Source organism: Crocodylus porosus, unplaced genomic scaffold, assembly GCF_001723895.1.
Source record: "Crocodylus porosus isolate Cpor-Errol unplaced genomic scaffold, CroPor_comp1, whole genome shotgun sequence".
In the NCBI taxonomy this organism is placed as follows: Eukaryota; Metazoa; Chordata; order Crocodylia; family Crocodylidae; genus Crocodylus; species Crocodylus porosus.
In genome coordinates, this window is record NW_017728949.1 from 76469384 (window position 1) to 76497161 (window position 27778).

The following is a 27778-nucleotide window of genomic DNA, read 5'->3' on the forward strand; positions in this document are numbered from 1 at the left end:
AGAAAAGGGTATAATGAGATGAGCACTGGAAGATAAACCTATGCATGTTCCTAAGACATGTTCTTTTTTTTGACCATAAAGGTAACTGATCATTGGAGGAACTTTTCATTTGATTTTCAGATTTGGTTTTCAGTAACTTGCAGTATTTGAGGGAAGACTCTGAAATGCATGTTGTGGCTCAAACAGAAATTGTGTGTGTTACAAAATTGATGCTGAAGTTCCTGGCTCAAGTTCTCTGTTGTACAGGAGGCTGAACAAAGTGATTACAAAAGTTCTAGCTTTAGAATTTGAGTTGATACCTATGGGCACCACTTGTGGTATTTGATAAACTCGTGGACTTTTCAGAGGCCAGGCCTTTTAATTATGGACAGGTCCAGTTTTGTCACTTCTACAAACAAGCTAAAGTTATGCGTTTTAATCTTTGTACTTTTCCTATTAGATAAAAGACTTTTTTTCCCCCCAAATAATTGCTGATAAGTTATTCTATTTCTAACCCTATCGGCATCAAATATTAGTCCTTTTTACCTGTTACTGGATCAGGACTGAAGATGTGTGTGTTAGGCATGATGGATATAACTTTGGGAAAAAGTTCCACTGGGGAGAAACACCTTGGAAAATTAACTTTTTAGTGGAAACTAAATTGCTGTGATTCGAAATACTAGTTTTTAACTGAGAGGGATTAATGGGATAAATGCCAGTAAAAGTAACAAAGTGCACACCATTTGTGGAATTTACCACACAAATATGTATGCACATCCCATCTTGCACTCTCTTTTGGGGTGAAGATCTTTAGAAGGTAGGCACAGACCAACTGTTCTTTGTGGAGTATATTTTTAAAGAAGGCAATAGGAAAGCTATCAAAATTTGCAATGGGGCATTGTTAATTAAAACAGTTTTTTCCCCATACTGTCGCTGCTTTCTGAAATACGTGTTTTAGATCAGCAGTGTCAAACTCATTTGGCCCCATGGACCAGATTGGCTCAGGGATGTTCATTTGTGGGCCAGACTGAGCCAGATCCTATATGCTGCCTGCAGCACACACAGTACAGGGTCCAACCACTGCTCTGTATACAGTGCAGGGGACTGGAGCTGAGGCATGGGATCAGTGCAGCAACCCAAAGGCCAGGTCAAACTGCTCCATGGCTATATCTGGCCTGTGGGCTATATGTTGGACTACCCCTGTTTTAGATGTGCTATATGCAGCAGAATAAAATGATATTTGCTTTTAAGAAAATTGTTCTGTGGAATCTTTTAATAAATCTCCCCCCTCCCCCAGCATACTCTCACTTTCTCACTAAGGGAGAGGTTTTTTCCCCAAACTTAGTTTTTGTTTATAATATATATTTGCATTTCTTTATTAACCTTTTTTCTAACTTAGTATAGGTAATTACTATTGATTACTGGACTAATGCAAGGCATTTTAAAAAAATATGCTTGTAATCTATGTACACACAATGTTTAAAGTAAAAATTGTTTCTCTTGGTTTAGGAAGCGATAAGATTGAAGACTAAATGTGATTAATGTTCTTTGCAGATGTTGTTTTATATGCTTCAGAGGCGTTCTGAACTAGACCAGTCTAGACTGTCTGTCTACATTCTGCTTGCAGCTTTGATCCTTGGTTAAAACTGGTTGCGTTATACTTATATTATGTTCCATTTTTTAACTTAAGAAAACTGTCTTAACTCTATATAGGTATGCATGATATATTCATACTTGTGTTATGCAGAACAAATGTGTATTTGAAAGTAATTCCTGTAGTAAAATCTCTAGTTTGGGGAGCACTTAAATTTAGCAAGTAGCAAAAATAGATATTTTATCTTGGAAGCTTTGAATTTAACATTAGATTCATTTCAAATTCAGTGAAAGTTGCTTAAAGGAGTAAGATGTCATTACTTTGTAATGTAAAAAGTCACATTCACAAAGAACAGTCTTAAAATGGTTTTTCCTGGTGTGCTGGAGATACACCTAAAGATACTTGGCATCTGATTCTTTTCACCCCTATCGCTGCAGTCATTCGTATACTTTTATTTGTCAGCTCTGATACCACTACTCTGCTTTGCTAACACGTGTTAGTTACAGTCATCATTCTTCTAACTGAGGATTGATTAAGCAGAAATATCTTCAAACTTTAACAGGCTAAAGGGGAAAGACAGCAGCAGTGCATGCAAGATAAAAAAACTGAATAGCATAGAACTTAGTAGAGACTTTCTGTAGCTAGATTGGTGCTCTGTTTTGGTAAAATTCTTATTTGTTCCCCATTTTGTGGAGCAAGACGCCTCTAAATAGAGAATGTACGCCCAAGTCTTCTGAAGTAATATAGGATTTGTATTAAAATAGAAACGTGCCATTAATTTTTGCTGGTGCATTTTTACTTAATTGCAGTTGGAACCTCTTTTATTTCACTCTTGTATTTTTCAGGTTACTTACAAATTCTCCCTCATTAAACTTGGTAAGGTACTGACATAAATGCTGAGTGTGTTTCTAAAAAGAACTTAATACAAAAAAGGAATATTCAGTGTTTGGAATTACTCTTTGAACTTCATTCAGACACTTGAGTGATTTGCATAAAAATTATTTTTGTTTTGACCATATGTTTTACTGCTGTATTGTTAATACAAATACCCTATAGCAGTGGAAGTAATGTAAATAGAAGATGTAGCGTAGGAGGAACAAGATACAACATGTATGTAAGTTTGGAGAATATTATAATGTGAAATTCTAAGTTTATAAAGCACTGTTTATACTGTAGTAAAACCTGAACTTCCTAGTCAGGGATCAGAGTTTTATTAAAGTACACTATACAGACACAGAACAAAATTCTTGTCCCAGGCAGTTACAGAATTTAAACAGGGTACCATAAAGTCACTACAATATGGACACCTTGTACCTTCACCCTTAACTTTTCGACATACTAACATTTTTGTTGTTTAGCCAAGCAGTGTTAATTAACATAATCGAAGTATTTTTAATGATATTATATACTTCTTGCATTGTGTGGCGAACAGGCTGGAGCATGGGCCAGTTCAGTGGACCATTTTTACTTAAATGGTCAACAGCAAAACGGCATTTAATGACATGTTGGTATTAGGTTTTATAGAGTTTAATGCCTGTGAAATGAATGGATTTGATGCTCTTCTCTGCAGGTTTAGTAATGGACCATGGTATCTGTTTGTAGTTAGAACAGTGTTGATGATGGCACTCCCTTAGTCATGGTAGTCTGAAGTCAGGCAGAACATACGGGGTGGTGGCACCTTAGGGCATTTATACATGTGTTTGGGGAAGGGGGGGGGGGGCGCGCTTTGAATTAAAGCAGCTCCGAACTGCTCTAATTAAAGTGCCCAGAGCATTTTGTGTATTAGCGTCCCTGTGCTGAATAAAGGTGGCAGGGGTGCTTTAACTAAAGCTCATTTCACTTTAGTTAAAGCACCCCTGCTGCCATTTTTCAGTGATACGATGCTGATATACAAGTTGCTAGAGTCTGCTGGAGCATGATAATTACCATGCTCCAGCAGGCTCGATTTTAATTGAGTCTGCTCTGATGCACTGTAAGTACAGTGCGTCGGAGCAGCCTTGCTACACATGTGTAGGTGCCCTTAAAGACTAAGTGGTTGGGAGGTTTGGGATTTCCTAGGTGACAACCTACTTTGTCAAATACTAGGAATGAACTAGCAAAAAGAAAAGGTTTTTCATAGTAGGGAAAGAGATAAAGGGAGGGGACTAAAGCTCAGAAATGTAATAAGTAGATTGGTTGTCAGTTAAGATGAACAAGACAGTTAACACCTGAAGGGGAACCTAAGTAAATAGTGCAGCTAATGGGATAAGAATCCATAGCCTAGGGTGAGACCACAGTGTGGATGATTTATTTTCTCCAGTTTCACCACCAGTTTTCTTTCAGTTTGGTGTTTGAGTTGGTTTTTAAGATTTTTTTTTTTTAAGGGAGGGATTGTGTTGTGTGTTTTAACGACAGCTACTCAGAGGGGTCATTAGAAGACTGAGTTAATTCAGGAGAAGCACTTTCTTGAAGCTTCTTGTACTGGTAGGGAAATTAGCCTTGCTGGTGGTGTTTTCTGATGCATCAATGCTGTGAGATGGTAGGTAGCCTGTCCTCTTATCTAAGACCTCAGTGCCTTGACACATGTATAGGCAAATAAACACAACCATGCTTTGACCTTTTAACTTTCTGCACCCAGAACAGTAGCGTAAGTGGCTTTTTCTTAGTTGTCTAGGAAGCCCTGCATATGAATCAAAAAGCACCAAACCTTTGTTTTTGTCCCCCTGCATCTGAAAATTCTTCATTATGAGATGACAAAGTTATTTTGGTGAATCTGATATCTTTTATTAGACCAAGTTAAATGTTGGGGGGGAAAAAATTCTTAGCAAGCTTTTGGGTTTACAGTGTCTTCATCAGGCTGAGGAAGCCTCTGTTGGTGTGTCCTCTTCCTAGATGGAATGAATAGTAAAGAAGCCAGAGGCTGGGCTGGTATACATGCAAGGCAGGCAGTCAGTGAAGATGTAAATTAGGGGGGGTCAGTGGGTGAGAGACAGGCAATGAATGTTGTGTGAGAGAAAGAAGTGTATAAGGTTAGTAATATCAGTAGGTCCTTAATCATGGCTAAAACAACGCATTTAGCTCCAAGTCACCCTCATACTTCTCTTTTTCCCCCTCTGTTGAAGAATTTTTCCCCTGCCACTTGTCAGTGGTGTATTGTTACTAATTACATTATGCCTTTTTCTGTTTTTAGTTGTACATGACAAAAAACGCTTTAGTGAATGTTGCAAGTCTTGCATGTATTGCTGTGCTCTGATGATAAAACACAAGAGAAACGGATGGTATTACATTTTCTGTATTCGTTGTTAAACGTCAAACAGTGGTAGAAAGGAACTTGGTTTTAAAAAGTACATCCTAGTTTCTGAAAGCTTTGCAGATGTTTTTCTTAGTCATACCATATGCTTGCAAGGGAGAGGAGGAAGGTACAGTCTGTTAGTCCATATTATTTTCATCTGGGTGTGATAAGTTTTATTAGTTTAAATCTAGCTTATTCACAAGGTAGCTGGTTGCTATCTTGCTACAGTAACTATATTTACATTTTCAATAGATAATTTTTTCAGTACATCAGTAAGTTCTTAAGATCTTTGCTACATGGTTATGATAGAGAACATCTAGTTTTCCTATTGAACACTCCATTCTGTACAAAAAGTGACTGAAACAAAATAATGAACCACTGAGTTTGGGGAGGTGGAATCCAGTTTTGCTAATCTAAGTGTAAACTGAAATGTTTTCTTTCTTTTAACTGTGGTTCTTTAGTCTTACAGCAAAACAAGCTTGAGTGTAAAAGATCCTCTTTGAATTGCCACAGCATATTGTAGAAAACCTTCAATTAAATGGGGTGTTGTTTTTTTCCTGTGCCAGTTTATGTACATAATGTAAACATCATCTCAGGATCCTAAAACAGTAATTAGGCAGAAATTTGACAGAAGGTCTGTTGGGCTATCCTGATTTCTTGGCCCCAACCCACCTCCCCCATACCCATTTTGGGAAGAATATAATCAAAGAATCATCGCTCTTGAATACTTTTGTCTTTGCTTTCATTGCTTGGAGAGAGCTATTTTTCACCACTAAACTGCCCCTCACTTCTTGTAGACAGGTTTTTTTATTTGCTTTTCACTTAACCTGTTTAAAGTATAGATTTGGAACCTGGGCAGAGTAATCATTTTTGTGATTATATCTAGTCCCCCAACTTCTGTCTTTTTTGCAGTATTCTTCCTTCCTTCTGCATATGGTCCACTAGTGATCAGACCGGCCTGCCTCGACTTCCCCAGTCTATTCTGTACCTCCAATCTTGCCTGCCACAGCATGCTCTTAATATAAAGTTATTAAAGATTCTAGAGCCTGTTGACAAGACAAGGGCTTGACAGTCACTTCCAGGTGCCCAGTGTGGTAATATGGTCTCCCCAGATTTCCATGCTACTTTCCAGAATGGAGGGGGTGGGGAAGAGTCATCTTTGTTAGGACCACCACCCCACTTTGAGTCTTAAAAGAGTTAATCATGACTTCCTGACTCCCCCATGGTCTTGCACAGGTCTTCCTGGATTTGTCCAACATCATATTTAGGAGGCTTCTCACCTTGCTAACGTTTGATCTGATGAAGTCCAACAAAAATGCAGGTTGCTGCCTTCCATTAAAAAACAAAAGCCCCCTTTCCCTTGCCAGGGATCCTATACATCTGGGCTAATACTCACTAAAGATAAATGCATGCACAAAAAACAGGGAATGTGCTACCCCTTTAAGGGCATGCCTCTAACTCCTAGCATCCAAATATCACAGACTGGGTATGCCGCTGCTGCTGGCATCTCTTCCCAGACTCAGCAGCCAAGCCACTGGAGTTCTCAGCAGTCTGCAAGAAAAAAACCTCCCATGTACCTGCTCCCTTACCAGGTGGACCTCTCACTTCTTTCCCTTCCTCCTACCTAGCTCTTGCCTAGGCTTTTGGTATGCCAGAGGGCACCCTCAGCTGGCCATTGCCCGGCTTTCCTTCCTTTTCACACACAAGTCTCATTTAATTAATGGGTAGCCCTGGTGACTGCAGCTGTTTTTTTTGTTTGTTTGTTTGTTTGTTTTGTTTGTTTGTTTTGTTTTTTTCTCCCCTTAAAATGATAGTGTTCTGACTCTCTGCCTCAGGGCCTCTTTCTCTATCTTCCCTGTCCCTGCTTCTGTCTTGTTCTCTCTCTTACCCTCCTAATAGGGTTAGGATCCCATGTTACAAGGTTCCACAGAATTCAAAGGAGAAACCTTTTTTTTTCAAATGCTAATTCAGGGGTTCTCAACCTTTTTACACAAGTTACTCTCAGTAGGCTCATGGCACCCTTCAGAAAATGACAGGTCTTAGTTTTCGCTCATTTTTTAGTCATGGAAAAATCCTAGAGCAGTTATTCTGTTGCAGACAACTCTGGCCACGACGCATCAGAACTTAATGCTATGGATTCTTATTTGAAATCTTTGGGGTTATCTTGTGAAATCATGTTTGCACACCTAACACTGTTAATGTGATGTGGCATCCCGTGCCACCCATAAAAGGATCTGAAGGCACCTTGGCAGGGTTCCCTAGTTGAGAATCACGGTGCTAGTTACTTAAATTAGTGGTGCTGATTGTGCCAAGGAGGAAAATTTGTGAAGTAAGTGCTTAGAGAGAGGAATGTGGAGAAAAACTCCAGTCTGTTACTTAATTCATTGCTAAGAAAAATTAAAGATAAGGGTGTAATTTTTCTTGCTTTTTACTTGTTGAAATGCTAACTATACTACATGCCCAAGCCAATTAATATTTAAGATGCACAGTTTTCCCATCTGTGAAATCCTTATGGTGCTTCTTATGGTCATTGATATCACAGAATACACTCTCAAATGTGGTAGCCTCATGGTAGCCTTCAAAAACAGAAATATTCTTGTCCATAATGAGATCAACAAATCTGTGACATTGGGTTTCATAGTTTTCAGGGACTGGAAGGGACCTTACAGATCATTGGGTTCAGCCCCCCCCCCCCCGGCTTGGGCAGGAAAGACTGCCAGAGTCATGACCAGGCAAGATGGGCATCAAGATGCTTTTTTTTGAAGATAGCCAGGGTGGATGACTGTACCACTTCTGGGGGGAGCCTGTTCCAAACTCTCTCAGTAGTCAACTTACAAAAGTGTGGGGTTTTTTGGGGGTTTTTTTGCATCCAGTCTGAAGTGATCTTCAATCAGCTTGTGCCCTGTATTTCTAGTCCTTCCCTGGGGGCCTTGGTAAATAGTTGTTCCCTTGGGCCCTGATGCATTCCCCTAGTATACTTATTGGCTGCCACCAAGTGTCCTCTAAGTCTTCTCTTCTACAGGCTACAGGAACGGTCCCTAGTCTCAGCCTCTCCTCAAATGACCTGGTCAGGCCTCTAGTCATGCATGTGGCCCTCCTTTGGACTCTCTTGAGCTCAGAGAGAGAGGGTTGTCGCTCTGGGTAGTTGGGCAAGTAGACCAGTCAGAAATGTAGCTTCACAAACCCTACCACTGAAAAACTTGCATGTGTTTTTGTCTCTTCAGCTGCAGGCAAAGCACCTTCTAACTGCGGAGTAAATTTAAAGAACAAGGATGGGGTGGGGGAGGGAATTTAATTTCTAGTCTAGGCTTTTAGGATGTGCCTTTACTGGAAGGAGGGTTCTGTTTTTAGTCATGATCATTAAGAATTTCTATGTTACTTGCCAATCGATGCAAAGTGTAGTTTGGCAAAGTTCTTAAAAAAGAAGTAAATCCAGATGTCTTTTGCATCTGTGCTGGTGATTGAGATGCATGTCTGTTCTAAGGAGATCTAAACTCCACAGTAGGGAAGCTTTCAGGAAGCAGTGGTAGGAGTGTAGCAGCAAAATCCCTTAGCCATGGTATAGATCAACGTTTCTCAGCCCGTGGGTCATCGTGACCCAAAAGTGGATCACAAGAATATACGAAAGGGTCATAAACAGCCTTTTTAAAAATGAATAGACCAACTTTAAAAATGGATTCTCCTTCAAAGAAGAAAAACATGGGAAACCCTGTTTTTTCCCTTGCAGGCTGGCAGAGTTGCAGCCTGCAAGGTGTCCCCTGTGCTGCCACCCACCCAGCACACGCACATACCCTCCATACCTCACACATTGGGGGACTGGGGATGGGGGCAGTGGGTTGGGAGTGAGGGGCACTGGGTCAGCACTGGCCGTGGATGTTTATCAGTGGGTTCTGTTGCAAAAAAGGTTGAAAACGACTAGTGTAGATAGTCACTGCGGGACCAGAATATGTGACAGATTATTCCTCCCTTCTGCCCCCTCCCCCCCCAAAAAAAACCCCAAACCAAACCAAACCAAACAAACAACCTATACCAATAAACCTTCCCCCTCCCCCCTTAGCAGAAGGAGTCTTTTTTTTTGTGGTAGAGGTAGTGCAGTTTTCTGCCCAGTTTCTCAGACCTGTTCTCGGCACCTCATTTGAGTCTGAACAGCTTTCTGAGCCTCTCCCCCACTGCTGCTGTGGTGGCAGGGATTCAGCGCACACAGCTGGGAAAGCCTGCACAAACCTCCAGTTTAGACCTCCTTTTCTCAGTGTATGGAAGCAGCTCCATGAGACCTTCCCTTTCCAGGGTACGAAAGCCCTTTTTCCCATGCAAGTGGGGGGAAAAAGGATCATGAAAAATACTGTGGTTCAGAAAGTGCCATGGATATTCAGACCAGGATTGCCAACCCAAGACATTCTTTTTTTTTTTTTTTTTTAAACTCAGCCTGCAAGCTTTCTACTGACAACTAAACTTTTCTATTGATGCATATTTTTACTGATATATGTTTTACATAATGTAATTGTCCTTCTGCTAGGTCTTGCTCTGCTTGCAGGCCCCAATTAGAAGGCAGGGTTCAAATTTAGGGGTTTAATATCAACTATAGTTTGGTTGCCAGGAAGAAGGTTGCAATATTTTTTTTTTTTTTTTTTTTTCTTGACTGAAGCAATGAATTTATACCATGCTGCCCTCCCTTTTCTTGCTCTAGTAAGGGACCCCAATTCCACCCTGTACCATGCTGACACCCCAGTCTACCTCCCAGCCATACCCTAGCTGGCCCTGTTCTTCCCCGTCTTGGTACAGACCCCAAAAGAAGTCTACTTGTGACATGGCAGTATTACAAGCAGCCTTGGATGCAGCAGCAGCAGCATGTGATAAAGATGGGTGCTCAACCTTCAGCCTGAAAAGCCATCTCTGGCCCACGGAGTCATCTCATCTGGCCCGTAGAGCTTTCTGCCATAAAACTGGCAGCAGGGGTGCAGTGGCCGTTTATACCCTCCACCCTGCCAAATTCCCAATCACCAAGTCCATGCTTCCCAACCTTTTCCTCAGCATGGCCCTTTACTCCCAGTCCACAGCTCCTCACTCTCCACCCTGCCAGTGCCCCTCATCTCCCTGCCCCCAGCCCTGTTGGTAGGGGACTCAGCTGCCAGGGCTACAGGACTAGGGCCTGCAGCCCCCTGTTCCTGTCTGCCCCCCAGCAGTACCTGAGCCCCAGCTGCCACATGTAGGAAGTGGTGGTTGCTGTAGCCAGAACTGAGCGTGAAGCCCAACTCCACTCCCCGCATGGCTGGAATAGAGTGAGGATGTGGGCTCGGGGCTCCCCACCCTGCTGCTTCCCTCAGGACTTCCACAGCTCAGTAGTTGGAACCCAGTGCAGGAGGTGGAGAGGCTTGGTGCCATTGCCAGCAGCCCCAAACTGACTGCACTGCAGGGGGTGGAGGGGAGGAATAGCAGGGTGGAGAGCCTTGAGCCTGCAGTGGGCAGCTTGCAGCTGCCCCACCCTGTGCACAGATCTGGAGGGTACATGCCCCCTGTGTCTCCCTCCCTGGGCACATGTAACCCCATTTTTAATCATTGTAACCCCAAGTTTCGGAGCTACTGTCCTAAGCCGCATGCAACTGGTCAGAGCCTGGCCATGCCTCTTTCCGTCTGCAGAGCTGGGCTATGCCCCCTCCTCCTCACTTTTGGATCAAGGCCTGGCCACAACCTCCCTTTGCCCTGCCCCTCCCCCTACAGGGCTGAGTTTGAGTTGGGCTATGGCCCCTTCCCACAGGTCTCGCTCCTTTTTCCAGCAGGGCTGCACTGAGGCTGACTTGCCTGCTTTCCCCCCCATGCCCCTCTGCATGGCTGGCACTAGCACTGGCCCTGGATCAGGACCACCAGTTGGATCCAGCAGATCCACCCCACAGACGGATCGGGCACTGCCTATCTGGCAGATGATGGGGGGCGGGGGGGAGGGGGTTTGTTTTGTTTGTTTGGGTTTTTTTTGGGATAGTCGTTGTTCTAGCCTGGTTTTTTTTTTCTGTTTTTTTGTTTCTGTTTTTTCGTTGGGTTTTATTTTATTGACAAGAAACTTACTGGCAGTTGGCAGCCATGGTTCAGACCCACTGAGTTACCACCATCAGAAAAATCAAGGGAAGAAAGAGTCTGTCCCTAGTTACCTTAATTTTTTCAAGAGTGCACCTCTAAGAAATTCTTTTCAATGTGCAGAGTAAAATCTGTTTTTCCTCAGATATCTTGTACACCAGAAAAAAATTTGGCACAGTTTTGTTGTTAATTGTACTCTTAAAGTATCTATTAACTATGCTCAGTTCAGAAAGACAGGTTGGGTATGTGGTGTTGTTTAGTGTTTCCACAAAAGGAGGTTTCAGAAATTTCCATTTTCAGGCAACTAAGAAAGTTGTAATTTTTTTCTTTCAGTATAACAGTATACTCCTTCAGATACGTGGGTAGTTTTAAGACAGAAAGATCATGCTGCTTTATAAAGGCAATCGCTGTTTATCCATTCATATATTCTTTGGCCTTTAAAAATTGGACATCTAGTTGTCATTTGATAATGCCTTCAGTAGAAAGATGTTCTTTGCTGTAGTAACGATATTACTGTTAGGGAAGTATATATGCCATTTCTGCATCTGTTCACAAGTATTTAAATAGGTTACCTCCTCTTAGTTGATACTGCTATGAAACTTTGGTGTCATGGAGTGAGCTTCATTATGAATAAGAAAAGATAAACATGTAAGTGTCTTACCTGAAAATTTTAAAGTGATGAGATCCGCAGATTAAACGTGCAAAGAATGCTATTGATTTGGGGAAAAACCTAGACTTAAGTAGTAGGCATTCAAAACTTGTTCATTAAAATGTCCTTGATTTAATTTTCCTTACTGATCTAGAGTGCTTAGAAGTTGCACTGCATCTCCGGGCAGTGATATATATGGGCACAGTATACTTATTGTACATACATAATGCTTTCCAAACTGGAAGTGCTATAGGTGCCTTAATGTGGTTCTGTGGACATACACTAAGTTCTGCTTAGAAATCGTTCTTGGTACTAGAGTGACAAATAGCATCAGAACCATGGCCTTCTGAAAGGGCATTTTTCTTTCAAGAAGGTAAGAAACAAGGTATGAGTTATTTCAAAGGCTTCGGGCATTTGTACTGTAACTGAAACCCAGTTTTCTTAGACACTTCCATAGTGTGAGGAAAGGGCAAAGACTTTAAGTTAGTTTAGCATGCAAGGCATATTCATAAGCCTCACTGTAGCCATCGGGCATCTTACACCAAATATTACTGTATTTTCTCACATATTGCACACCCTCAAATAAGACATGCGCCTTGCGTAACAAAGGTAAAGAGTACTGTCTGACTTCTGGGGCTAAAGGCAGGTTACCACTGGAATTAAGGAGAAAGTGGATATTCCTAAGGAAGTTTGTGTTCTACTTCTTAGCCCAGTCTATTTATTGAGAAAGTTGCAGAGGGGGGAAGAAAACCAGCTTTCTCCATCTTTACCAACAACATTGTCCATTGCCCAGTTTACTATTGCAACTGACAAACAGGATATAAACACCATTGTGGGAAGGCAGAATGAAGAGGAAAAGATTTTCCCAGAGTCACAGCCACACATAGGGTCAGAGCCTAATGTTCAGTTTACTCACCCTCCCTTTCTTGCTTAGGCAAAAATACAGTTCTAACCCTTTTACATCTCTCCCAGCTGAACTCAGTCAAGGCTGATCAGTCAAAAGCTGATAGCATAGTTGTTGTTGAAGACTGGACTGCATAGGTGGATTTATGATATCAAAAGGAAATGAAAATAGTCTGCAGGACAGTGAAAAAGAGGGATCAAGAGATCCTAACAGTGCTGTCTGTTTGTTTAGATCTTTTTGTTTTTGTTTCACAGCCCTGCAGACTGTTGCCAAAGAAATAACTTGATTACTGGCACTTCAAGACTATTAAAAAGGAGATTGAGTCATTAACACCTGTGAAATGGAGACCAGTTAGCAGAAGTCAGGTAGACAAGTAATGAGTCAGGAAGTTAACTGACTCCTCCAGCACTGACTGAATAGAAATACTACTACTATTTTAAACTTTGGGTGGAGCAGTGGGATGCAGCTGCACCAAGGTCTCTGCTTCCCATCTGCCCCTGCCTTTGCCCTTGGTCCCACCCTTCCCTTCATGCAGTTCCTGGATGGAAGAGCACAAAAAGAAGCAGGTGCCATCCTAAAGCATCTCCATTCTGTCCTGGGCAGAAATTCAGCTTTCCTGCTTAAAATATGAACCCTAATTTTGGAAGGCTAACTTTTGGGGGAAAGTGGGTATGGTATGCAGCAACTTCAGCACAGGAAGACTTTGCCTGCACCATGCTGCATCCTCTTTAGAGATCCATCTGGAGTTTGCAGCCTGTGCTCCATGCTGTGGCCAGGATCCATGTCTCTGCAAGCAGGGAAAGTAAGGCAGGCACTTCTAAGGCTTAAGGGGGGCAATTCTGTCCAGGAATTCCTGGGGTGTGCAGGACCAGGCCCGTCAAACCCCAGGGACCCCTGCCCAAGGAAGGCTGGAGAACCTGGGCAGCTTCATGTTGCCTGAGCAATTCTGTCATAAGCAAACAGATGTAGGCCACAGTAAAGTGGTGAGCATTTGTGGCTCCAGCTAGACAGAAAGTATGGGCATCTGCTTGCTTTCATTTTGTGCCGCAGTCAATTTTTATGCCTGCAGAGATGTGAAGTTTGTCTCCACAATCAGTGGCATACAGATGTGTAAACTTCAGAGGAAAGGTCTATCCAATGAAGGCAAAGAATACTATACAACTTCTTTGGCTATAGACAAGTTGCCACTGGAATTGAGGAGAAAGCCAGATATTCCTAGGGAAGTTTGTGTTCTACCTCTTAGCCCAGTCTAGAGCCTCATCAGAGACTGTGGATTTATTGAGAGAGCTGTGGGGAAAGAAAACCCAGCTTTCTCCATCTTTGCCAATGATATTATCCTTTTATGTTGGCCTGGATTGCTATTGTATCTTATCTGACAAACGGTATTTTAGACACCATTTTCTAAGGTTATCCTACACCAGCCGTTCTCAACCTTCTTAAACTCAAGGCACTCTATAATTTTCCAGAATTAAATGGAATTCCATCTAAAAAACTAATATAAACCCAGTATGACTATTACAAATAAATGTAGCAGTTACAATTAAGAATTTATTAATAATATATTATAACATACAATATAATGGTTACCCATTCAGGCTGTTGGCAGGGAGTATTCCTAGGCTCTGCCTGGCCTTGGGCCTGTGTTCTCTCAGTGCAATATTTAGACCCCCTGCACATGGTTTCAGGTCACTGTTGGGGCCTGGGAACAGGCAGGTCAATTTATGCCTGTACTTATTCCAGGGTGATCCCCTCTGAACTCTAGCTCCAGTGCTGTAATGTACAGAGTCTGTGCATGTTTGGCCAGCAGACGTGAGGTGCCAGTCTGCGTACTTGGTGCGTTAGAGGTGTACTCATGGAATTGGAGGGGTGGGCACACAAGGTAATTCTCTAACCCAGGGGTTTTCAACTTTTTTAATAAGCCCCCAGCAGTCGAGTGTGGAGTTGGAGGGGAGGGGTGGCAGCGGCTGCATGCAGAGCGGAAACAGTGTGGGTGTTTGGTGTTGCTGGCAGCTGCCATGGGTGAGTTCTTGCTAGGGCAAGAATTTCTTTGGGGCATCTAGAACAGGGGCCTGCAACGTATGGTTCACAGGCCAGATCCAGTGTGTGGAGCCTTTGAATCTGGCCTGCAGAGCCCTGGCTTTGGTAGCATCCTATAGTGGAGGACTCTTTGTACTGCACCATAGCTGGATGACAGGGATTTGGGCAACGGGAAAGCTGTCCACGTGCTCAGCATGCCATAGCTGGGAGGCAATGGCTGTAGCATGGGAGGATTCTGCCTGCACCATGCTGCATCCAGGTGGTGGGGAGAAGTAGTGAAGGCAGCTCAGTCCTAGAGCCAACCTACCTTGGACCTGAACAGGGACATCCCAGCCTCCCTCCAGAAACCTTTGCCAACCTGTGATCTAGAGCCTTCTGCGACCTTTGTCAACATCTGTGGTCGTGAGACTGGCTGCTTGGCTCTGCAGTCTGGAGGTCCCAGGGGAGAGTTGGACAACATTTTCTATTTGCAGGTTCCATTTTGTTTAGTGCAAAGAAAGATTAATCCCTTCATACTTTCACAAGATTTGTGTGTCAGTCTGTTTCTTTTGCATCCCCCCCCAACAAAAGAAACCAAACCAACCCCAAACAAACGAAACTTAAATACCTCTCAGACTCTAGACACAGAACCAAGCACTTTATTTCATTAAATATTGCAATACTTCTTGGACAGTAATTCCAGCAGAGAGACCCTCTGCAACTTCCAAGTATGTCTTATCCTGTATTAACAAGTAAACATGATTGATTGATTGATTGATTGTGACTCATGATTGAACTTCCCTTCCAGAACTGCTCGCTTTTGTAAACCATTCCCTTCAAATAATTTAAATTTTTCAGGTGAAGTATCAGACTTTGTTACAAAGTGCTGTACAGTCAGATGTTTTAGCTGAATTATTCTTCCTACATCTCTAACAGACTCTGGGTTTTATTGTAATATTTCTGTTTGAGTATGTTCATGTTGTAATAATGTTGCATGTCTCAGTTTCTGTGGTTAGTCTATGAGTGGGGAATGAAGTGTGAATGGACGTCCTGCTAAATCACAGAGCTACTTGTGTGTGGGGTGGAGGGCTAGGGAAGAGGAGATGGATTTCAGCATAAACAGAGACTTGAATTGACAGACACATCAACAAAGGTGGGATTGCAGGTGCCACCCAGGATGGAAATGAACATGACAGTAGATGAAAGAATGAAGAGTACAGGCTGTCTGCTCTGAGAGGATAGTCTGATGATGAGACTGACCAGCTGAGTAGCTTTGGGGGTTGTGTCTGGGCAGGCAGGAAGGAGAACAGCTATCTTTGGGGTGCTCAGTGCTGCATGTGCTAGTTTGGGGACAGAGGAACTGCTTAACTCTTTTGAGAGGGCAGAGAACCTCTGGCTGGGTGGCCTTTGGTTTGCCCCAATGAATGCCTTTATTGAAGGGGAACTGTCTGTTTTGCTGCTTAGATCTTTAGGGGACACTTCTCCCGAACACGAGGAAGAATTGCTCACTCAGGAGTGGAACTGGAAGGTTGAGGCTGGGCCCCTGAAAACCGAAACATGTCAAAGGACTTCCAGCCAGGATTTCAGGGAGAGTTGGGGCTTCCCTCCTTCCCTCCCTCCACCCCCTGCCAACTCCATGAGCTCAAGATGGCATTGCTGGTATCAGAGATATCAGGTTAAGGCATGGAGGTCCCAGACAGGCACCCACTGTTGTGGGGCAGAAGGGTGGGGGGATCCATGACAACAGTTACTTCCTTTTCTATCTGTCTTAGCAGTTTCTCCATCCTTATTCAGGTAACTTTCCTATGAGACACTGCTGCAACTAAACATTATGGGTGTCTATACACGTGCTGCGGGTAGGGGAAGGGGCATTTTAATTGGAGCGATGCTGCAGCATCATGTGTATTCAGTGTCCCATGTTTCAAAATGGCCATGGGCGTACTTTAACTATAGCTCGTTCAAGTTTTAGTTAAAGCGTCCCTACCTCCATTTTGAAATGTGGGGCCCTAAATACTCATGACATTGAGGCATACAGGAGCGTTCTAGTTGGATTGATTGAGTCTACTAATTAATTGATTCTGCTCCAATGTGTTCTAATTAGAATGTGTCGGAGCATGTGTATAGGCACCCTATGTTCTCTCTAAGCAGTAGAAGAGTTTCTGCTATAATATAGATAGAAATGTTTCTACCTTGAAACTTAGCATTGTTACTGTTGAGAAACTAAATGGCAGAGGGCTTTTTTTGGCTTTTAAACCTTTATTTTACACACACACACGCTCATACTCTCTGCAGAAGTGTTTGCCTCTTCCCCCAAGAGGCAGAGCACGAAAAACTTGTCAGTAATAAAACATCCATATTAGTAGAGCTCAAAACCTTCTTTGTAACACAGTGCCTTTCATGGGAGTACACATTGAGGACTATCGGTCCATTTTCCACTTTGCAAAGTGTTCCCTTGATGGCCTAGCACAACATAAAGCAGTCTGCGTTTTGTTGCAAGATGAAGTGTCCAAATTCAAAATGAGACCAATGCCCAGAGCAGGAAACAGAAAGTCTGTAGGGCATTTAGAGCCAACCCCTGTAAGCCAGTTTCTACAGCTCTTCAGGTTTGCTATCTTGACTTGCCCTAGCAGGAGACTGGCTAGGCAGATAACGCTTCCCTGAGCTACTCAGTGCAGGAGAGAGAAAATGTATGCAGTCTTGAAGTCCCAGTTCAGCATGCCAAAGAGGGCACTGAGGGCAGCAAAGGGTGATCACACCTGGGAGCACTCCAAGAAGGCATGGAAGATTGTCTTCTCTACCTTGTTATTGTTGCCAACTCTACTGGGTCTTGGTTATGGACACGTGTCAGTGGCCAGAGCCCCCTGCAGCCACCACTGAAAATCAAGAGAGACTAGAAGAAAGATGGTGGTATGAAGTTGAATTTATAGTTGGTCTCAACTTCCTTTGATTAATATAAATGAATTGTCTTTATATTGTATCACAAGTATAAAGAAATGAAATAAAAACAACCTTAAGAATAGGGTAAAATAAACTAATTATGCTACTTTAGAATTCCTAAAACTACTAGTATTTAACTACACTGATTCAACTTGTCCTTCAGCCGTTAACATTTTTGGCTTCTGTTAGGCAGTAAGAAACATTTTCAAAACTTTTCTTTTATTTGCTAACAAATATTCTCTAGCCTTTCTCCCAGTCTTGAGAAGCTTTCCATGTCCTGCAGCCTATATAATTAACTATAAGGGAAGGCTTTAATTTTATCGGTTGTTTTGTTTCATCTGGAAGAGTCAGCTTGAAGTTTAAAAGAACTTAAAGAAACTGAAAAACTGTTCATGCAACTTTGATTTTCAGTGTTTCAGCTCTCAGAATCTTGTGTTTTAATTGTAATTTATTTTAAATCACAAATAGGTGCCATACTAGGAAGATCAGAAACACAAGAGTGCATCTTCTACAATGCTAATTGGGAAAGAGATAAAACAAATCGTAGTGGTATTGAACCTTGTTATGGTGATAAAGATAAAAGACGACACTGTTTTGCTACATGGAAAAATATTTCTGGATCAATTGAAATTGTGAAACAAGGTTGTTGGCTCGATGATATCAACTGTTATGACCGGTAAGTGAATTATTTTTCTATAAATTTTATAATTTTTGCTATGTTGAATATTAATGATAATTAAAAGCTTACCAAAATTCCCCAATGACAGAAATGTTATGAGACAACTGAAAGGATTTTAATCCATAGTTTGAGCCTGAAGATTTTATTTTGTTTGTTTAGAGTTAGATATCTAAATTAATATTAAAGGCATCAAAATACTTTTAGTTTTATTTTGAGAGGGGTTGAGTAGTGTAACTTTGACCTGGGTGACCACCTTTTAAGTTCCCATATTCAAACTTCTTTTATTTTTTAGTTACTGGTTGTGACCCAGGCTAAATGCCTTTGTATACAAAGAAACATATGATAGGCAGTCAAGTCATAAATTGTTCTCATTGTCTTAATAACTGTATAGTATAGGCTAGATAATTGAAGAAAAGAATTTATTATTTTTTTACCAAAACATACTTCTGAAATTCAAACTCCCAAGATAATACTATCTTCATATTTTTGAATATTCAACTTTTCTTCTAGAAGAAGAAATGCTATTCACCATGAATATCTCTTCTCCTAAGGAAATGTTCCCTGCAGGGTTTTTTTGGTAGGACACATTTATTTTAAGATTTTCAAACAGTACTGCTGACAGAGAAGTTATACAATTCTTCTGATTTTTTGTTCTTCAGAGAAATACCAACACATTTATAATATGGCTTTTCTCAACAACACGAAAGTATTGCTGGACTGAAAGTAAAAGGAATTTTTAAAGAAACTTTAACTACTAATTTTGTCTAGAAATTGTTTTAAAGCCATGGTGGAGACAGCTAGGTTATGTTCTTTCCTAAGCCATAGCTTAGGTAGAGGACTGGAGATATTTAAAACAGATTTAAACATTTAGGGTGGAATTTTCAACTCTGCTGCTATTGAAATCCAGCGAGAACATAATCTACAAAATGGATCATTTAGGCAACTCTAAGCACTAATGGGAATCTGATGACAGGATTTTCAAGAAATGTGAGAGAATATTTGGAAGGCAAGGAAGTCAAGAGAACAGGTGGGAGCAGTAAGAAAAGATTGAAAATGAAGAACCAAGATTTATTTACACAAACTTATATTAGTACTGTTAAATTGGTGGAAAGTGTGTGGTCTTATTTGGTGTAAAGTTTAATTTTGGTTGCAGTTGAACTGAATTATTTCTAACGTGTTTCAAGAAATATGTAGAAGCAAAAGAGAATACCAGTTTTGGAACATGGAATGCCCAACATTTATTGAATGAAAAATAAGATAGACAAGCTTAAAAATATTAGAAAACTTCATACTTCTGTTCTTCAATAACTGTAACTTATGGAAATGCATTGATCATTGTTTGGCGTCCTTTTATAAACAAGTTTGTTCATAAGGTATGATATTTTGCCAGGGCTGTCTGCTATATTTAATTTAATATGTGAAGTTGTATAGCAATGTGCTAAATTTAGAGTTTGTGGTAAAACAAAGTATAATTAATGGCAGAGGTATAAGCATGTTGATGTGTGAATGCATTATGGAAGTAACAGTAAATTGCATTTGTTATAATAGGTTCAAAAACTGTCCTTTACTGTGAAGACAAATACAACATTTTAAAAGGGTTCAACTTTTATAAAAGAGGTAATCCTCATCTCTTTCTGCAAGAAGTTCAGACTGTTCCTTTATTCCAGCGGGTCAAATGTATAGCCCGTGGGCTGGACCTAGCTCATGGAGTCTGTTAATCTGGTTTACTGGGATACCAATATACCACCAAAAGTTGTGGCTTGCTGAAGAATCTGGGGCTTTTGGGCCCCAGTAGACATGGAGATCAGCAGACAGAAGTGCGAGTGCAGGTTGATTTCAGCCCTGTTTGCCAGCTGCTTTGCTTCTTACCACTGCTTTGGCTCTTCTCTCCTCAGCTGTTGGTCCCATGCTGGAGTTGCCACATAAGTTGTGCTGAAGCTAGAGCTACAGCAGTGGCACAGGGTATGCGGCAGCAGCAGCTCCATCTCTGGCACTAGGCATGCAGCAGGAGTTGGGTGTGCCTCAGTTTGGAGCCGGAGCTGCTCCTGCTGTGTCCCCTGGGGCTGGAACCACCCAGTGACACGGGTTGGATCCAGCCTGTAAGGAGCCCACCATGCAAATCTGGCCCGGGACACCATGCAAGTTTGACATCCTTGCTTTTATACTTTTGCCTCTTTAGTAGAGACATCTTCTCTTGCCTTGCTTTGCCTCTCCTAAAACTATTTCAGAAGGTTTTTGTGACTTCTCTTCACCAATTAATAGTATTCTGTCTTGTGAGCTATAGTTGTTGGTAGAATAAGCCCTAACTTTGGACATTGCCCCTAACTATTTGATTTCATATAATTTTTCTACACTGTCTCCTGTGAAGAATGTTCCTGTTCTCTACAGAATTGTACTGAGGTTTTAGTGGGTGAACTCAAGTAATTTTTGCTAAAAAATGTGTTTATGATGTCACATTTAAATTTGGGTTCATGGCTCATTAATAAAATGTTCAAGATGTTTTAGAAATTTCTTGGGCCTCTAGTCTCAACCTTAAAAAGGGAAAAATGCTTGCATCTTCTGATAGAAAAATTAATCAGTGTTATTTTGCTGTAAAAGGAAATGTATCTGTATTGAACTATGGTTTCTCTTGAGCAGAGATTTATCTCCGGATGTCATGCCATTCTGGATTACTGTCTTACATTTGTTAAAGTGCACTTTCAAGTTTAAAATTTTTATTCTTGCTCTTGTTAAAAACAAAAGTCAGTTTAAAATTAATAAAATCTACTTTCTTGTGATCTCTTACAGGAATGATTGTATAGAAAAGAAAGACAGTCCTGAAGTGTTTTTCTGTTGCTGTGAAGGCAACATGTGTAATGAACGTTTTTTCTATTTTCCAGAAATGGAGGTCACACAACGTAAGTTTGATATTTTAAAGAAACTGTTCTGCAAAGTTTGTAAAACTATCTCATTTTTTTTTATGTTTTAAGAGGGGAGACTTTTCTAAAATGTTCACTAAGTCAGTGTTTCTCAAACCATGGGTCGTGACCCAAAAGTGAGTTGCAAGAATATATGAAAGGGTTGCAACACACCTACCCCCTACCCCGCACACTAGTGGACTGTGGGCAGCAGGTCAGAAGTGAAAGGCACTGGGTCGGGACTAACCATCAATATTTGCAAATGGGCCCTGGTACAAAAAAGGTCGAGAACCACTGCTCTAGATAACTTCTGTAAATAGGAAAGTTACTCTACTAGAATAGCAGTTGTATTTTAGTTCAAATTAATTATGAAAACAGCCAATTTGATATTCAGCTTAAATAGAAAGTCTGTGTTTCAGAACAGAGCCATTTAAAATGATATAACCACTCTAAACTGTTAACTATGTCATCCTGTTTAGCAAAGATGTCATCAAGAAGGCTAAATAGAAATAATTAGGTTTTTTGTTTTTGAAAATATAAGCCAAATCGTGGAATTATAGGGCATCTATACATATGCTTGGGGGGGAGGTGGGAAGCCAGGCACTTTAATTAGAGTGGCTTCAGTTAAAGCATCCACAGCATCATGTGTATTCAGCATCCCATGCTTCAAAATGGCAGTGGGGGCGTTAACTGAAGCTTGTCAAATGGGTTTTAGTTAAAGTGCCCCTGCCGCCGTTTTGAATTGTGGGGATACTGAATACATGTCATGTGGAGGCTGCTGGAGCACTCTAATTAGCATGCTTCAGCAGACTTGATTAATTGAGTCTGCTCTATGTGTTAATTGGCAGTATTGGAGCAGAGGTATATCACGTTTATAGGTGGGAAGGGATGTCAAGACTAGTCCAACCTCTTGCTTAAAACAGGACCATCCCCTAACTATATCATCCCAGGCAAGGCTTTGTCTAGCTAGGACTCAGAAATCTCCAAGGACAGAGATTCCACAGCCTCTCTGGGTAAACTTCCACTGCTTTACTACCCTCCTAGTGAGAGAGGTTGTCCTAATATCCAACCTAAACTTCCCTTGCTGCAACTTGAAACCGTTGCTCCTTGTTCTGTCACTTGCCACCACTGAGAATAGTCTAGCTCCATCCTCTTTGGAACCACCTTTCAGATAGTTGAAAGCTGCTATTAAATCCCCTTCAGTCTTCTCTTCTCCAGACGAAGCCCAGTTCCCTCAGCCTCTCCTCAGAAGTGATGTGCCTCAGCTCCCTAACCATTTTCATTGCCCTCTACTAGACTCTCCAGTTTGTCCACATCCTTTCTGTAGTGGGGGTGGGGGGCCCAAAACTGGACACAGTAATCCAGATGTGGCCTCACCAGTGCCAAATAGAGGGAAAGAATCATTTCCCCCCACTCCTGTCCCCCCATCTGCTGGCAGTGCTTCTACTAATGCAGCCCTGTATATTATTAGCTTTTTTTGCAACAAAGGCACACTGTTGGCTCATATTCAACTTATTCTCCACTGTAACCCCTAGGTCCTTTTCTGCAGAGCTGCTGCTTAGCCAGTCAGTCCCCAGCCTGTACTGGTGCAGAGGATTGTTCCATCCTACGTGCAGTTGTCCTTATTTTCCTTGCTGAACCTCATGAAATTTCTTCTGGTTCAGTCCTCCAATTTGTTCAGGTCTCTCTGAACCCTACCCTCTAGTTTATCTATGGGCCCCCCCCCCCACCTCACTTGGAGTCATCTGCAAACTTGCTGAGGGTGCACTCTATCCCATCTTTCAGGTTGTTGATGAAGATATTGAACAAAACTGGCCCCAGGACTGGGCACTCCACTTTGTACCGGCTGCCAACTAGACATCAAGCCATTGATTACTAGGCAAAGTTCTCTGAGCCAGACAATCCAGCCACTTTTCTATTCACCTTACAGTCCATTCATCCAGCCCGTATTTCCTTATCTTGCTTGTGCTGTTGTTGTGCGAGACTGTATCAGGAGCCTTGCTAAAGTCAAGGTATATTATGTCCACAGAGAAAGTCATCTAGTCATAGAAGGCAATCAGGTTGATCAGGTATGATTTACTCTTGGTGAATCCATGCTGACTGTTCCTAATCACCACCTTCTCCTCTAAGTGCTTAGAAATAGATTCTTTGAGGACCTGCTCCATGACTTTTCCAGGGACTGACGTGAGGCCGACTGGTCTGTAGTTCCGCAGATCATCTTCCTTTCCTTCCTTAAAAAAGGGCACTATAGTTGTCCATTTCCAATTGTCAGGGACCTCTCCCGATTATCAAGACTTTGCAGAACCCCAGGCCATTTTCTTTGAAATCACAGTGGCCAACTCTCTCAGTACCCTCAGGTGCATTGTGTCCAGTCCTATGGACTTGTACACGTCCAGCTTTTCTAAATAGTCCCTAACCTGTTCTTTCACCACTGTTAGCTGTTTACCTCTTCCCCAAACTGTGCTGCCAGGTGCAGTAGTTTGGGAGCTGACCTTACTTGTGAAGGCTGAGGTGAAAAAGGCATTGAGTATTTCAGTCTTTTTTGCATCATCTGTGACTAGGTTGCCTCCCCTGTTCAGTAAGGGACCCACACTTTCCATGATCTTCCTCTTGTTGCTGACATACTTATAGAAGCCCTTCTTGTTACTGCTAACATCCTTTGCTAGCTACAGTTCCAATTGTGCTTTTGTTTGCCTGATTTCATCACTGCATGCCCAACCAATACTCGAAGTTTCTATTTCTGGGCAAACTCCATAGTGAACTCCCCCTTGCTTGAGACTAGTTAGGCAAGGGGCTTAATCATTGGTTAAACTCCTGAGTTTTAGCTACTTTCACTAAAAGTGTGTAGTTTAACTACTTGTAATTACAGAAAGCCTTACTTTAAAGGCTTGTCTTCAAAGAGGAGGGTGGCAAACTGATCAGGAAACTGCTTGCAAACTGGCCTGTTTGGTGTCCCTTTTCGCTTGGTCCCCGATTGCTCCTGGAGTCTCCTTTTATACTCTACTGGGCCTGGCTCTGCCTTTTCATTAAGGCAGACACAGGCAGCAATCACCACATCAGTCATGCAGGTAGCAGCACTCCCAATTGCTCAGAGCACATGGCCAGGCACACAGCCCACCAAACAAACATGCGGCAAGCCAAAGACACAGGCAGCTCTGGCTGACTTACCTTGCCAGAGCAGGATCTGGTGCTTGGTGCCTGGCTTCTCTTTCTCTTCCTTCTGTTGCTCCCAGTGAACTGCTTGCAAACTGGCCTGTTGGCTGTCCCTGTCCACTTGCTCCTTGATCACTTGGAGAGTCTCCTTTTTATACCCTTAAATAAAAAATCTTATCTTGAATGTAAGGACCTACAGTGGTAAGGTATGAATGAATAACTAAGACAAAGCACCCATATGTGCATTGTGAATGGATGATAGCTCTTGTTCAATAGTGAGGTTAATTTTAAGTTAAGTGCACAAATGGTCCCTTACAGCTATATTTCATAATAGGTTTTTTCCCTTTTTAAAATGAATTGACACAATATAAGCTGAAAATAAGTTTCATGGGAAACTTCCATTTGTTAAATTGGTTTAGTCTGAATCAGATCAAAACCAGAAACTTGGAAATTCCCTGAAAGCCAGAATTCCAAGAAAAACAAGACATTTCCCAAATGATTTCCTTCCTCTGAAGCTTCAACTCTTCAACAAAATTAATGTTTTTGTCAATTTTACCCCTGCTATTAACAAAGGATGGCATAGGAGTCATGTTGTAGCTGTGGTGGTTCAGAAATTGTGCTAGAGGCAAGGATTTGTTAGGGTGATATCTTTTACTGGACCGACTATATAGTTGGTATAAAGTTAGATAAGCTTTTGAATGTGAGAAATGCTTTGTCAGGTCTAGTAAAAGATCATTTAAACCTAGCACTTGTGGGACTTGCACAGTTTAGGCTTTCTGGATGCTCCACTGTGCTGATTGCCTATGAGCCTGGTGACTGAGGCCATCCCTAGTGTTTCAAGCTCCAGCCACCGTTCTTAGGAATTGCAGGCTTCCTGCTGCTAAACAGGGAGTGAAGCCAAAATGAGAAGAACTTGTAACTGAATAGCTGTTAAACTCATGCTAAACTGTCTTTCTCTAGGACCCAGGACCCATGGCTCTGGGGCAGTCTCATCAGGAAGATTAAGGCTGAGACCCCTACAACTTTAAGGTTTTCCAGCTTTAAGTTAGACCTGCTCAGTGGATTTGGCTAGGGATCTCGGAGCTTTCAGGCTTCAATGCTCAGAGCCAGGCCTCAGGAATTTAGGCAGGTTTTATGGGACCCTGCCTTGGATTCTGCAAAAATTTGTTAACCTAGAAATGTTTGAAATTGAAATTTTTCAGGCTTAAAGGAACAGGCTTTTCCATTGCAAGTTTGTTTCAACAGAGCTTTTAACTAGCCCCACTTTACAGAAAGCGCCTCATGGTATATTTTCCAAAGGTTCAACTTTTCACTATGTGAATTCATTTTTCAGTAATTAGTAATAGAATAGCAGTCTTAAAGATTATTTTAGGAATTGTTTGAATATCGGATGGTGGATTAATCCACTATCACAAAAGCAACAAAGGGATTTTGATGCACACATCTTTTCAGGAAAACTTATGCTCTTAAAATCCTTCTGTGCTTTTGAAAATCTCTTCTATGTCTGGTTATTAAAGTATGCTATATTTAATTGAATTCTGCCACTCAGTTTTGCGAGTTGAAATTGACTCTGAGTTTTACTTTTTAAATTCTCTTAATTCTGTTTAAGTCTTGGATGGTCTTTTTCTGCTTTGTTAAAGTTTCCATTGTAAAAGATTAATTGTAACTATTTTTTTCTTCAGCCACTTCCAATCCTGTTACACCTAAGCCACCTTTGTTCAATACCTTGCTTTACTCATTGGTGCCTATAATGGGAATTGCAGTGATCGTACTCTTTTCATTCTGGATGTATAGGCATCACAAACTAGCATATCCTCCAGTACTTGTACCAACCCAAGTAAGTGGTTATATTATTTTGAATAATTAATTTTAAAACAATGTAGCAAGAAAAAGAGAGAAAGGAAGGTTGTATATTAAGTCATGTCACCAAAGGCTGTGTTTGACTTTCTTTTTATAAAGGTGTGGATGTGTTTTTGTTAACACTTATTCAGATAAAGGGATATGCTTCAGGCAAGAACTGGTGATTGTAGGCCCTCAAATAAACTTGTTCAACATAATAAATATGTGATCAGGATTCAGGTAATCTTTTAGTACTTTTTTTACAAAGGTTCTGTGTTTGCTTTAAATAAAGTTGCAAGATAAATAGTTTGGGTAAAACTTAAATCTGTTGTAAATAGTAGATGCTTAATATGGGACAATAATGGGAAAATAAATACAGTAACTGTTATTAATGGGACTGAGCAGGTGCTTACCAGTCTGAAAAAATTATAAAGATTTGGGCCTGTATAATTACACATAGCTTAAAATTAAAATGAAGGAAATGTGCTAGTGCAGGCTTATTTAATGTTTTAGCACAGGATAAAACATTGGTCACTAGCAGAAACAGGTTATTTTTTTTTAAAACTTGGGAATAAGTATAGCCAGCAGTTTTTATAAAGAATCAAAATTTTCTAAGTGAAGCACAGTCATTGTGTTGTGTTTGTTAGTTTGAGCTGTTTAGGATTGTGATTGTTCTTCCTCTCCCTTCTCTTGTGTTTTTGGTTAAACTTTTGTCTCAAATTAATCCACATCCAAAGCGTGTGAGGATCATGATTTTTGGACTGTAAATTGCTTTGGAGCAAGCGGTCTCTTTTTTTCTAAACTGTGTGTGTGTGTGTGTAGCTCAGGGGCGGGCAATGTATTTCAGGCAGTGGGCCACTTACCTGGTTTTGGCAGGCTGTCGAGGGTCACATGGGTAGCCCCACCCCTCAACAGGTGCCCTGCCTCCAGGTCACCATCTTGGGACCAATGTCCCAGGGCCAGCAACAGTAGGGCCCAAAGTGGGGCACAGGCTGGCAGGGGTCTGTGGAGCTGGGCTGTGCTGTACCAGCAGGGAGAACAGAGAGCTGGCCCGGCTCCATAGAGCCCCTGGGACCCCGTGCTCCTGCCGCCCTGCTCTGGGCCCTGCTGACACTGGCCCCGGGACACGGTGCAGCCCCATGTTCCCATTGGACCCTGGCCACTCACTCCCAGTGCCCCCCAGGCTTGTGGTTCACGCGGGGAGCAGCGCACAGCCCTAACCCCCTGCTCACCATCAGGGAAGAAGCTGGTGCTGAGCAAGGGGAAAAGTGTCCCCTCACCCACCCCATGGCCACTCACAGCCCATGCTGGGCTGTCTGGAGCAGGCACAGGCAGACCCACGCGGGCTGTAAGTGGCTAGTGTGGGGTGCCAGCCACGGGGCAAGCGAGGGGCCACTTTTCCCCGTGCTCAGTAGCAGCTTGTAACTTAGCCCTGCTGTCAGCCTGGGCTCTGCGGCTGCTGTCTCTATGGGCAGCCCCAACAGGCAAGCCCAGAGCCACGCAGGGCCCAGGCTGGCAGTGGGGCTGGGTTACAAGGTGGTACTGAGCGCAGGAGGGGAAAAGCGGCCCCTTGCCTGCCGCATGGCTCGCGCTCCCTGCTGCAGCTGCCCACAGCCTGCACAGGGCTGTCTGGAGCAGGCACAGGCAGCCTCACAGAAGCTGCGAGTGGCTGCAGCATGGGGCAGGCAAGGGGCCACTTCTCCCCACTGCTCAGCTTTTCCCAGGGCCACTTTTTCCCTGCCTGGGGACCTCCCTTGCCCTGCCCTGCCCTGCCCTGCCCTGCCCCCCCCC

At 42.3% G+C, this 27778-nt stretch overlaps 1 protein-coding gene across 1 annotated transcript in view; it reads left to right on the plus strand.

Annotated features, from left to right (window-relative positions):
* Positions 1-27778, plus strand: part of ACVR2A (activin A receptor type 2A) — an 83447-nt gene that overhangs the window by 28491 nt on the left and 27178 nt on the right. Inside the window, exons 2-4 of the mRNA XM_019553946.1 lie at positions 17888-18095; positions 20886-20995; positions 25831-25985. Coding sequence (XP_019409491.1) covers positions 17888-18095; positions 20886-20995; positions 25831-25985 — 473 coding nt within the window. The remainder of the gene's footprint in view (positions 1-17887; positions 18096-20885; positions 20996-25830; positions 25986-27778) is intronic.